This window comes from Euprymna scolopes, chromosome 27 (genome assembly GCF_053919585.1).
Source record: "Euprymna scolopes isolate OS-2025 chromosome 27, ASM5391958v1, whole genome shotgun sequence".
In the NCBI taxonomy this organism is placed as follows: Eukaryota; Metazoa; Mollusca; class Cephalopoda; order Sepiida; family Sepiolidae; genus Euprymna; species Euprymna scolopes.
In genome coordinates, this window is record NC_136508.1 from 32309755 (window position 1) to 32324431 (window position 14677).

Here is a 14677-nt window from a genome sequence, read left to right on the forward strand (position 1 = left end):
GACATCGTAAAATATTATCTCTCATTTATTCAACTCTAGTTGAAAACAATCGCCATTTTACGAGGCTTTCTTCCGCGCTAAATACTGTTTACAATAAATAAATGTTGCAACGAAAGGAGAAAAACGGCATAAGTAATGTTACAAATGGCATTGTTTTGAAATGAACGTTCTCTTAAAAAAAAGCTAAACCAAAAACAATTGCAAGTCGTTATCTCAGCTTGATTTATATTTGCTCGTTTGTTTCAAGCGCAGATGAACAAAAAAAAATTTTTTAACAGTCTGAATTTTAAATCTTTATATTTTTTCTTTAATGTGTATTTTCTTACATATTTAATCAGAACTAAATAAATATTATGAATACAAAAGTGTATATAATTTTGAGGGCATTTTTATCCTTATTTGAGCATTAAATTAGTTTAATTTGAATTCTTACGCATCCTGGTAACCTCTTATTGTATTCACATCTTTTGTGCGACTTGTCACCTAGCGAAAGTCAGTTTTGAATAGACAAGTTTCAGTGATACCTAAGGGTGAGAGGTGACCCCCAGACGAGAAATCTCGAAACCATGTGATTTCAGTGGAGGGACTATTTACTGTCCTTTTGGGTAGCAAGACTTCCATGTAAAAAAACGTGTATGAGCGCAGTGAGAAGCAACCTCGCTGATCCCCTCTTCCCTTCTCAAGCGTATACAAGTAGCTCGTCCCTCTGATATTTTCCGTGATTGCCGTTCTTTTTAAATCAATCTATTTTAAACTAATCAACATCAACGTAGGCGTTTTGTATTTGCTGACAAGCAAGAAACTTTGTTCACGGCGATGACATTGACACGGGTGTTAAAGGGTTTATACACACACGCCGTTACGTGAAAAATTAACATAAGTCAAAACGTTGCGAAAATAAACACCAAGATGAGAATCCTCGTCCAAATACAAATTATCAACCTTGATCTAAAATATCGAAAATAAAATCCATAATTGCTATCTTCAATTCGATGTCATTCACATTATGAGCGCTCTTTAAAACAAATACAGCTCAGTTTAGGATATAATGTGTCATCATTAGAAATAATAAGTAGTCTGAGATATCGATGTCTTAATATACGAAATTTAATGCAATTTTGCGATTTTCCATGATTAAAATATTTCTTAGTAGTTGGTTAATGTTAAGCTCAAGTGATAAATTCACAATCTATTATAGAAAAGCTTCGTCAATAATTTTATGGACCTGTAATATAATAAAGAAAACATTGAATTACTGATGTGGATTGACTACATCTACGTTATTTAGTATTTGCGGTAAAAAGATCCTTCCGTATATTGCTGTTTACCATTCTTCGATAGGTTTTTTTTCCTTGCATTTTCTAAGACGAGAAAAAATTGTCATTGATTTCAACGCAAGGAGTTAATACCTTACCGTTCGCATATCTCGACAGTAATCCCAATTATATAAAAGTCACTTTGTATTTATGTGCGTGTGAGTTCCTTAATAGTTTTCGAAACGGGTGCACCTATCTTTTGCTAATTTCGCACAAAGCTAATTTGTGTCTGGCAATGTTCTTAGACATGTTTTGTACAGAACTCCATTCGATAACTATTGAAAATCGAAAAAAAATCCGATCTTAAAAATACCTTTTCTCTGTTATAGACAAAATAGAACAATTTTTAAAGGGAAATATTTTACGTTACACCGGCCAAGGGAAATAATCAAATTTCAACAAACCATTTCTCTTAAAAAAAAAAACATTTAGTATAATCTGGAGATATAGCTTAGTAATAGTGCACTCGACTACATATAGAATGATCCCCTGTTCAATCTCGGGTGTACCTTACCGTTTTATTTTATTTTTCTTAATGAATTAAATTTACCATAAAAGAAGGACTATAGAATATCGCTCCAAATCTTTTTTTCGTTTTATTATATTCAAACTAAACATTAATCAGCAGTGACTTGTTGTAGGCATTCATCGCCAAGCCAATATATATATACTAACGTGATATTGTAAACAAACACAGACGAAAGTTGATGGACGACATTATCATTATTATTTTTTTTCCGAATTAGTCCACCCTGCAAATTATTCCGCGTAATATATAATAATCAATAGAGGATTGATTTTATAATAATACGTATACAAGCTGCATAAATTAAAGTATCATGTTTAAGCATATTGTACGACCAGGGAAACGCCGGGTTGCCAGCTAGTTATAAATATATGAAATACGTGTACACGCACTACGCATGAAAACTTGTGTATGACAAAAAACTCTATTAATGGCAGGGCTCTTCTACAAAAAACTGATACTCCACAATCCATGCGCCTTTCATAGTTAACCTGATATGGTTCTGATCCATAATTGTAAAACAGTGTTTCTAGTTTTTTTTTTTCTCTTAGGAAACATCTGATAACCTAAAGGTAATTCATACGGAATTTTATGCAATTCACTCGCAGTTTGAGAGACAATATTTGGCCAACATATATAACGAAAACAAATATATAAAAGTGTAGGTGTATTGTTTGGCGATGTTTATTCTTAAAAAGACATTACCATTGTTTTCAAGAATCTCCACAAATCTCCATAAATTAATCTCCAATTTCCAGACGAATTCCTTTTTCCAGAATAAAAACTTCTCCATACAATGATGTTTATCAAACACTAATCTACAACAATGGTTCGGTTTCTAACGGTAGTGTACCAGAACAATGCACAAAATAGATGACCAGAAACTATTTCACTGGAGCATGAAATAGGGAAATTTCCACTTAGAATTAAGATTTCTTGCATTATATATGTATGTGTGCGTGTGTATGCATGTGTGTTTGTGTGTGTATATATATATATATATATATATATATATATATATATATGTTGGTGCATGTATATATCTCTCAAAATATGTATATACATGTCTGTGTATGTATGTCTGTGTATGTATGTATGTACGAGTTATATATGTATGTGTTTGTGTATTATGTGTATGTACGTGTTATGCATGAGTTTGCGTAAGTATGTATATATGTGTTGTATATATGTTTGTGTATGTATGCGTGTATGTTTTTGTGTGTATATATATATGCGATGGTATGTGTATGTGTGTGCTTGTATATATGTTTCTATGTATGTGTATATATGCGTGAATACATACACATAACATGTTTTGCTTGAGTATATTTTTAATTTATCGAATGATTCTAATTTTTTGTGTCAAAATCAGAAATAATGAATGTTCCAACGTATCACTAACACTTTCGATTCTTCATCTTTATTGATTGGTAAAGTACTGGATGATAATAAAATGAAAAGGCAATGGAGAATTGAAAAGTTTTAGATGAGTTGTGTAAATACAATCTATCACGTGATGCTAATTTTGGTCTCCCTTAATTAGAATTGTCACGTTTTCATTTTGAACTTCACCGGCTTGTTTTTTTGGTTTTTGTTTGTTTTTTGTTGTTTTTTTGTTGTTGTTGTTTTTTTGAGAAATAACGACTTCTTATATGGTGTTCTCAGTGACTTTTTGAAATTCTATTTTGAACATTTTTGTCTATTTGTTTTCTTACTTATCAAGGATAAGTGGGATAGGAGATTGCGTAACACTTGCCTCACAAATCAACGGCAATGGCAGAATCATTAGAAAATGACCTCCAAACGGTATAGTTGAATGGGGCTGTAAATGGATGGTAACATTTAATATCAGTAAGACTAAGCTGCTCCTTTAAAACAATTACAAGACACCTCTCCGACCACGATAGCCATGACAAATGACACCTGACCTGGGAATTCCTCCTTCAAACACCCCGGCTAAACATTCACCAGCATTATGAACTAGAACATATACATTGAGGACATTGCAAAGGCTGCGGCAAAGAAGGTGAATTCCCTCTATCTTGTTAGACTACTACTCACCTGAGAGTATCTTGTTCCTCTACAAGGCCATCTTTCGCCCATACATGGAGTATTGTTGCCACATCTGGCTGGTGCATCTACCACTAGTCTCTCCTTTTTTGAAAAGGGTCCAAAAAAGAGTCTGTGATCTAATAGACTCCACTTTGTCAAGTAAGTTCCAAACCATTTCTCATCGCCGCGATGTTGCATCCCTGTGCATGTTTTATAAGTATTTTAATGGTATGCGCTCTGATGAACTCGTTGTACTTATGCCCCGTCGACGTACGTATCACCGTCAAACGCGCTTAGCAAAAGAAAGTCACACCCTTTAACAGTTGGGGTCCTTAAGTACCATAAAGCTTTCTACTTTGATACTTTACCTCGAACAGCTAGATTTTGGATTTTCTTTCCTGCTACCTGCTTCTCTGACTGTACTGATGTTCAAATATTTAAATGTAACGTAAACAAACATCTTGTAAATCGTTCCTGGGCCTGGTCCCAATTATTAACCCCATACGTCCAAGTGACGATATATATTGTTAGGGGTGAACGTGAGTTTAAAAAAAAAAGTGTAAATTAATTTGTTCTTGCATGTCCCGGAATCTTTATTTAACCCGCGAATTCGAGAAATGACAAAAAGCATGCCTCTAGCAAATCAAGCAATGTGTCACCTTATTGAAAGCGGGGAAGGAGATGAATGTAACAAACAAAGTATCAGTAAAAAAGGGGTAAGCTTGAACATTTGAGTTTATATAAGACTAGGAGGGAGATCCGACGCTGCCGGGGATTGAATGACGCTTAACGAACATGTGTTACTGCCATGTTTTTATTGTCATCAGAAGTGATGAACCCACCTATTTTTTAATCAAATCAATTGATTGCCTGCTCTAGTTGGTGACCAATCGATGTACACTGGAAGGAAGCATCATCTGCTTTCTCGCAGTGACTTAGTTTATAATACATTGTAGTCTACAATGCACTGTAGAGAACTTTACGTTGATTTTATATATATTTTTAATTTATAATTGCTTGGATTAAAGTTTAAAATACAAAGGAACATTCATTTCAAACGTGCACCTGTTATACTAATTACCTATCGGCTTTATATGTCGGGCCTTTGACCTTGTATAGTAAGAAAACTTATCACATGCACTTGTGGCATTAGGCTGTATAAGGCGTTAACTTTAATAGAAATCGTCTGTTCCTTCATTCATCAGATTTTTTTTACTATTAAACTTATCGAAGACATTTCGATACAAAACTCTTCTATAATACCACTACCAGATATATAAAGTATATATGTGTAAAATTTCATAAAAATTTGCCCAGCCGTAATGGAGTCCATAGGAACGAACTTGCACACAGTTTCTTTTCTCTAATTATAGACATAACCCACTCGATTTTTAAGGAGTTAGCAATTAGATTTACCATGTGCAATCCCCGTTATCGTAACACATACAAGGGAGACAACCCAACTGACTCATCTATGAGCATCTTATAAGCCCAATCACAATGCGTTTTTATATCTAAAACTTTTCACATGTATTAACATTTCTACAAAAACAATTGAAAATCCCCTCATCGTAAAACTTCTACGCAAACTAAACATTATGTCCAACAATAAAGAATTTCTTTTGTGCTGGACCACTAGTCACATAGGAGAAAAGTGCAATGAAGGAGCTAACAAAGCAGCCAAATCTGCTCTCAAATTAACGCCCGAAAACTCAACATTCCATATGCAGTTCTCGAACGAAAAAAAAAATAAATAAATAAATGGCAACAAAAATGGAACAACATCAAAAAACAAAGTATTTCAAATAAAACTCAAAATAGATAAATATATCCCTGCCCTCACAAAATCCGGGAAAGAACATTATTCTATCCCGGCTTCGCATAGGATACAAAAATCTGACAGACTCCTTTATTTTGAACAAAAAATTACAACCAAAATAGAGCAAATGCCAAACAATTATCACAGTCAAATACATCCCTATGGAATGTTTTTCTTCAAAAAACATGAAAAATCTATTTGAATATACTAATATAGACTTTTTTTATATTCCTAAAAGAGCTAAAAATATATCAGAAGATTTGAATCAAGAAACATAAACCATCGCAACAAAAAATAATTGACTTAAAATAATCCATAAGGGTTGATAGGTCAAAAAATGTATATGCATATCGTGTTTTTAAGATATTTTTCAAATTGATTTTTTTTATTCATAATTACAATTTGTCACTACACAGTCGATTTTGATTTCTTGCCGCCCAGAAAAGAAATAAAGATTTGACATGACTTATTAGAGCGCAATTCTCTATTTTTCGCAATTATTTAATAACACACCGACCACATAAGGATCACACATTCATAATTTCTACATTGTTTTTTTTTAATTTATTTTTTTATTTTTCGTCTTTGTGAGAGAATATTGCATTTATAGGTATGTTAATTTCTGCTAAATTCTATTTATTTTTTCATTTTTGTAGGTAAGTGCCAGTCAAATGACGTCACACCTCTATGAGATCGTCAAGTGACGTCACGCCTCTATGACATCACCTCGCCAAGAATACAAGACATCTCCGACTACACGTCCAGTAAGAAAATCTCTCTATATTTTTTATTTGTTGTCTGTGCGTTGCATTTGTCATTATTTTTTGTATTTTCTTTTGATAATGTATTCGTGCAATTAAGACGACGTTTAATTACGATATTTATGTAAGAATTAAATCGCTTAAATTTGCTTAGATTTTGTAATTCAGAAATGCTTAGCAGTAGTAGTAATCGTTATTTTTTTCAGCACCCGTAATCTAGTTTGTATTTTTTGTGAAAGTGCGCTGGTTGACTACCGGAAGAATTCTTTAAAATTTGCTTCTTTTTTTTACATAGGCATCACCACTTATCAAGGCCAAGAGGCCACTCGAAGATAAGGGTTAAAGAGTGTACAGTAGAAATTGGACAATATAGTAATAGTTAGTAATGGAAATTTGGTAAATTTGTTAACTTATATGGAACGGCTCATCAAAAACTTGTTTACGTTAGACTTGAAGACAACTATATTGTAGTCAGCTTCCTCGGTCAGTTGACCAACAGAGATGGATCAACATACATCTGTTCATCCAACAAGACCACAGGAAGTTGAAATGCAGAGCTAACTCCAATCTTGGCACCTTCAGCTTCAATATCACAGTCAGATCTATTGTCAAGATCTATTGTCAAGATCTATTGTCAAGATGCACACTACATCTTCAGAGTTTGTACATGCAAGTCTAAACTTACTTTATATTCGTCACTGGCGCCTAAGTCATATCACCCAGATAGAAAAATGGACCCAAAATTTCCAACTCCTGTAGACTGTTGTTCACAAAGAACTCAATACATATTAAATGATCATTAATTGGACAAGCACATTTCCTACATCTTCATAAATTAAATGTCACATTTTTACACAATAATGAACAAAGGCTGGAAGAGAAAATGGATGTATTTTTGTCTGATAAATGGTTCTAGTTAAAAGGAAGCCGTATCCAAAGAGTCAACATAAACATTGACAGATTAGGGTTTATTGAGTTTGTATCAGGTGTATTCCGGTCTGTTGCGAACGAATATCACATTTGGAATTCTCGCTGACAAGAACCATTTACAATATTAATATTTTCATTATCCAATGTTTTCTGTAATATTTCTTTTCAATGGCTGCCATATTTTCTTGGCACGTAGTTGATATAATTATTCGCGGATAAAACTTTGAAGATTAATACTCAAAGCTTTTGCAAAGGATTTTTTTATACAAAACAAAGTAAATGTTAATAACATATGTGAAGAATTTTTTATAAAAATGGACAAAAAAATGTGAATATTTTCTTTTTTTTTAATAAATTTTACAAAAAATGTTAAACTTTTAATTATGGTAAAAAGCTGGGTTTTTTTACTAAGATGGGAAAATGGATTTTTTATTTGGATAAAAAAGTCGTAAAAATGTTTTTAAAAAAGTGATCTTTTTTTGTTTAAAATTTGAAAAAATATTTTAAAGTTATAATGAAGGATAAAATGTGTGCATTTGTTCTTTTATTTTTGCATTTTTTATAAAAATGTTGTAGTTAAAAATTTTGAAACACAATTGTTGTCTGCAGTAAAAACTGACCCGCAGCTGTTACTGTGCATACTTAGAAACTACCTATTACCGTTAAAAACTACGTTCGTAAAAGTGGCTGCCAGAGAAAACTATTAGAATCAATATGAGGATAATGAAAATGTTTATATTGTAAACAATTTTTGTCAGCGAGATTTTTTTAAATGTGATATTCATTCGCAACAGACTTGAATGCACCGAAAACAAACACAAACCTTATTAAACAAATTTTATAAATAATCTTTCTGGTGGTCAACCAGTGCATTTACATCGTATTTTTTTTACACCATTTGTTTTTTTTGTGTGTGTGTGTGTGTGTGTGTGTGTGTGTGTGTGTGTGTGTGTGTGTGTGTGTGTGTGTTTTTGTTTGTTTTTCTTTTTCTGGTGCTCCTAAAAAAGATCACCGTATCGAATCAAATAATTTCGATAATGGTTTACAAAACAGAACAAAATGGCCGAGACGTATCTGAAGAGAAAATTGGTATTAACATTAACAGTACCATTTCTTTGACTTTAGGTTAGCTTGAGCTTCCTTATTAGTCCTCACATTCCTTGAGAGTCGCTTCTGACAAAAGAGATATAATTTTTTCTTTGACCTTGAAGAGGAGCTTTTTTATTAGATCGTTATATCAAGTGGCCTCATATAAACGAAATAAACGCAATATATGCATTTTTACGACGATATACTCTTTATTAGCATAATGCATCCCTACGTTTAAAACGTCTATTCTGGTTAACCATTAAAGTTAAGCGACATAGAGCCTGGCCAATACCAGTTAGCATTTGGTAATATTTGTCATCATCCCTTGACAATGATATACATTCGACTTGTTACCGCTTGTGAATTGGATAAATTATTGGTATTCCCTTTAAGGAGAAGACAAAGTTCATCTTCGGTTTACCCTTATTAGTTTCGTAACTCTCGCTTCGCATATTTTGTTATTTTCTTCTCGCAGGTTTCTAACAAAGACGAAATAATCGGTTTCTGAGTTCACACTCAGTCATATAAAATAGTTTTTGACCTTGAAGGGCTATACTTTATTAGGACATTTCTTCAACTGACGTAATGCTATACTGGCGCAATTTCTATGAAAAAAAATACTACACTCCCTCCTCCGCAATTCAGATGGATTTTAAAAATTCTCAAATATGTATGCAAATTAATTTTATTTATTAGGCGGAGTTCGTAAATATGCTTTAACTTAACCTTACCGTCTTTGCAGAAACACTAGTGGATGTCCTCCAATATGTAGTGGAATGGGGATAAAAATTGATGATCACCTTCAATGCTGCCAAGACTAAACTCGTTTCCTTCAATAATTACAATAAACCTCCTCTACCACCAATAGCAATGGCCAAAGACTCTTTATCTGAAAGTACATCTTTTAAACTCCTCGGCCTAACCTTCACGGGAAACATGAGTTGGAACAATTACATTAAGAGCATTGCCAGGACCACTGCGAAGACGGTAGGTTCTCTCTACCATGCTAGAAAGCTACTCATACCCGAAAGTACCCTGTACCTCTATAAGGCCATCATTCGCTCATGTATGGATTATTGTTGTCATATTTGGGCTGGTGCATCTGCTACTAGTCTCTCGCTCCTAGACAAGGTTCAAAAGAGAGTTGCCAACCTGAAGGTCCTAAACTGTCATCTAAGCTTCGGCCTCTGTCCCATCGACAAAATGTAGCATCTCTCTTCCTGTTCTATAAGTAATTTAACGGTGAATGCTCCGACGAACTGCAAACACTCGTACCCCCCTCGACGTAAATACCCCCGACAACACCGATAAGCAGTTAAATCACACCTCTTCACAGTAGAGATCCCTAGATGTAAGAGAGCTTTCTACTCCAGTAGTTTCTTTCTCAGTCCCGGATTCCTGCTTCCCAACCTGTACTGACATGCAGAAGTTCAAGTGTAATATGAACGACATCTTGCCCAACTCCCTACATAGTACTCCAGTAGCTTATATCCCTGATAGTAGCCTCCTACACCAAAGTGGCAATGTACCTTGTTTGGGGTGAATATGTAATTAAAAAAAGATGTATACTTCAGTGTCGTCTGTATTTTGAAGTTTTCTTCTTGTTTTTGTTTCTTGTTTTTTTTTGTTTTGTTTTTTTCACGGTTTCAAATAGTAAACAGCTTCGACCATTGCCAATTTGTTCCATAAAACGCGATGAGAAATAATCGGGTCAATACCGGTCCTCGATAGAAGCAACTTCTTCCTTTCTAAAAATATTTAATAAAAGTCCCAAATTTAAAAAACTGGAAAGCATTCGATCGTTAGCTATAGCATTGTCTTGTATATAATGCGTCTTTAACATCATGTTTATGAAGCAATAACCTGAAATATATCATAAGATCAGTTCATAAATTGATCAGAATGCACATACTTTTTAACAAATAAAGATTTATTCATAATCCACATTTTCGATTCCTATAAGAGTCCTCATCAGGAAATGCGAACCATTTATATTTTTCGCATGCGTTTATAATAATATGCCACACACACACACACACACACACACACACACACACACACATACTCCTTTGAATAGGGTTATGTATTGACATTCATATTAAAAACACTTTTTTCTATTTATTTAAAAACAAAATATAACTTTGTTATATATGGATCGTCGAATTGCATTCATCTAAAAAAGATCTAGATTATTTGAATATTCTTTTAAACATCAATTTCAATTAATTCCCGATTAGTTTTTTTTATTGAATGATCGCCTTTAGTTAACTCTTATGTGTAATTATATCCATGCTAATATTCTACACGATTTATACTTGCATAATATTTGCGTAAAAGGGTTATAGTAAACACAACCCCCTTTCTATATATATATATATATATATATATATATATATATATATATATATATGCGTATATATATTTGTTTAAAAATGTTGCCTTCCAAATTTCGATCTACAGACATGAAACTTAATATATAGGGTATTCGAACCCATGCAAAACTTTATATTTAAGTTTTAGACTGGGAAAATTGGTGCAAAAAGTGTGACAATAAAAGAAAATGAATTTGGCAGGTGAAGGTCGAACAACGGCATAACGAATATACATGCGTAACGTAATAGCTATTGGTTTTTGTTTTAATATTTAGTCTTCCAGCAAACATGTCTTCATTGCACAATATTAACGTCAAAGGAAAAAGTAAATTGTAAGCTAAACGTTTTGGTTTCAGTTCTCAGTTGTGGCGCGCAAGTCAATTTTTAAAACTGTTTAATTCATTATTACATATTATATCCAATATAATATAATAAATACGAAATCTGCATTAATCAGAATATCATATTTAAGCATATTTTATGGCCGGGCACTGCCGAGCGGCATGCTAATATGTGTGTGTGTGTGTGTGTGTGTGTGTGTGTGTGTGTGTGAGAAAGTTTATATTTACTGACGAAAACACTTATAGTAGTGGAAAATTTAAATGCTAGATAAAATATATTTATTTTAAAAAATAAAGTTGTATTCCTATTTGTCATTACACTGTTGTCATTTCTTCAGTTACAATGCTTTCAGACAGGTGGATGTCCTTTTCAAACTGAAACAAAATGTATATTTTCGTAAAATACAACGCCGTAGCATATCGTATGTGAATTTGTCTTTTGAAAAACTTTGACATTCTTGTAGCATATATAATTTATCAACAAAAGAATATTTTAGTCATTTATACACAAGAAAATATCCACAGTTGCAGCATCTTGAAAACGCAATCTATTTTAGGCTGGAGTGAAACTATATAGTTACGTTTTTAGAAACTGAAACTAATTTTTAAAGAATGACTATCGTTTCAAATCGAGTTTTCTTTTTCCCTCCCCTACAACATTCGTTTAAACGGCCCAAAATACGTAAGAAAAAATGTTTAAAGACTAGAAGCATTCTATGTAGAAAAAGAAACCTGCTAAAAACGTGTACGTATAAATAAAAAGGCACCTTCTTAGTCTCGAACAGCAAAGGATAACAATTTGAGAGTGTTGTAATATTTGTCATCATCCCTTGACAATGATATATATTTGATAAAGCAAGGGTTGCACAATCTCTATTTGCGACTTTTCTGAATAAACATTGATTGATTCTAATTGTAAAAAAAGTCCAGGGCAACTGAAAACAATACAGGGAATAACTGGTGTACTTTCAGAGTTTTCCTTCTTTTATATTTGTTTCACAATCAATGTTTTAGAGTTTAGTCGCCTCTAGTAATAAATTCATGTTTGGGGGAAGGATAGGCTGATTCCAAACCTATTCAGTGTTATTAGTAAAAGTGATGCAATAGCTCACGTAGAACTCAAACCCAGCATATAGAGCCCAAAGTTAATTATGTCACGCCAAATTTATTCATGTAAACTATGAGTAAGCAAATCCCTTTTTTGTCCTTTAAAATTTTAATTCATCAAATGTATGTATATATATATATATATGTGTGTGTGTGTGTGTGTGAACGTGTCTGTGTACATTTCCCTACGCAATAACTCTGTCAATTTTTTGTCTACATATTTGAAATTTGATATACAGGGTACTGAGATTTGGGAATATCGATGTGATCTGTTTTTGGCCAGAAATTTCGCGATTAAGGGGTCAAAGTTCAATGATTTGACCTTTGAGAACTCTACCAAACTCCTCCGACAATTTTCGGTCTACGTATTTGAAATTTTGGATATAGGTTCCTTGGACATAGATCTAACTTAATAAATTTGAGCCCAAAACAATAAATTTTAAGGGGTTATAATAGGGGTCAAAGTAAAAAAAAGTTGACTTCTGCGGTATCTTCCAAATTACTTAGACCATTTCTGGTCTAAATATTTGAAATTTTATATAAAGGGTATTCAGAGATAGGGCAAGACTGTTCATCAGTTTAGGTCGAAAATCTTTAGTTATATACATACATACATTTATGTATTGGTATGTTTGCATGTCTGCCTTAAATTTTCAATAGAGGCGACGGATTTTACCAAGATCAGTATCGTTTTAAAGTCCGATCTTCCATACGAAAAATATCGAAAAATTGGCTAAAAAACATTAATATCTTCCCCTTCAACTAGGCACTTTTCTACAGGAGGGGGTCACTTTTTTCGCCGTTATTTTTTAAAGTTATCCTCTACTTTAGATTGTCTGGCCTTAATTTTAAAAAATGTCGCTTCCGGTTTGGCGGTGGTCGTAACAGCATAAACGTTAGGTTCTACCCCGTTCTTTTCCTCCTTTGCGGTAAGGGTTTGAGTCTGCCTTCCTACCACCACATTTTTTTTTTTTGCTCAACATACACATCCAAATACCCGGGCAACGCCGGGCTGAAATGCTAGTATTATATACAACACAAGTTTGTTTGTTTTTTTACTGGCCTATGAGAGTCGTATTATGACGCGAACATGGGTCTAATGGCTCATCGAACGTGTACTATAGTACCCGTCCTGGAGGATTGTCTCATACCATAAGAACATATACTAACCCCCAATATGATGTGATTCATGAGAAGACGGTATGCTGCCAACAGAACAGATACACTATCACCTTGAATTAAGCATTAAAATATAATACACTAGTAAATAGAACTAATCGTATAGTTTCGTCTCCAGACATGCTAAATTTCAATTAGTAATAGAAGCGCGATGTAGCATTATTAGAAGTAGATGCAAAGTATCGTCTTGTTTTTACAATCGAGTTATCACTCATAAAGGCCTGAGGATAAGAGTTAATGAATGTAAGGTGGTAGTGTAGTAAGCGTTACTGGTATAGGTTTGGTATGTTACATTGCGCGGGTGTAAATACATGAGATGTAGCGTAAATGGAGCGGGGAATGACTATAAAAAAAGAAAGACAAAAATCTCGTGGGAGACGAGATAACGTTCGAGATCTCGTGAGAGAGAGGAGGCAACGTTCTAGATCAAGTATGTGACACCAATGATGAACTTAAAGGTTGTTGCTACAAAGAACAAGAGAGTTGAAGTTATTTACGATTATTTGTCTTCGTCTCGTTTATGTGTTGGTTCCTAGGCAACGTTACAGGTGGAATTTAGATTCTTTAAGAGGACAGCTCAGCAAGAACTTGTTTACGTTGGACTTGAAGGCTACCTAATCGTAATCGACCAGGAAGTAAGCAAGTGGAACAGTGTTCCACAGGCGAGAAGTTCTAAAAAAACATTTTTCGTGAAGTCTACGTTAAGATTAAGTCAAGGATAAAGTGAGGGGGAATAGTTGTTGTAGCTAGTCGAGTTTTTTTTGTTCCAGTTTGCAAGAGGGAATCATAGATTGGAGCTCAGACGAGCACTTGCAATGAAAATAATTATAGAGCAGAGACGGGCTCGCAACGTCTCTTTTGTGGGAAAGAGGTTGCAGAGAAGAGAAAAGGGTATTACCTACTAGGTTTCAAAATCAGTTTTGAACTTTATCAAAGCAAATACTAAATTAGTATTAGTAATATCCATAAGAAAATCAGGTAATTATTTACTGTACAGGTTGCAGTAAATTCTGGATATATACGTAAATTACAACTAATTCTGATAAAGTATCAGGTAATTCAGGTCAGATCCCAAATTGTCATAATTTTGATAGTAACTTCAGTTGTTATGACAAGTCCCAAATATTCAAATTATTCCATGTATCCAGACTTTATTGAAATTCTGCATTATCATTTCACTTATGT

At 33.5% G+C, this 14677-nt stretch overlaps 1 protein-coding gene across 1 annotated transcript in view; it reads left to right on the plus strand.

Moving 5' to 3' along the window:
- LOC145248803 (uncharacterized) overlaps positions 1-14677 on the plus strand; it is a 2668808-nt gene that overhangs the window by 1012780 nt on the left and 1641351 nt on the right. The window contains exon 3 of the mRNA XM_080110455.1: positions 6370-6477. Coding sequence (XP_079966581.1) covers positions 6430-6477 — 48 coding nt within the window. The 5' untranslated portion in view covers positions 6370-6429. The remainder of the gene's footprint in view (positions 1-6369; positions 6478-14677) is intronic.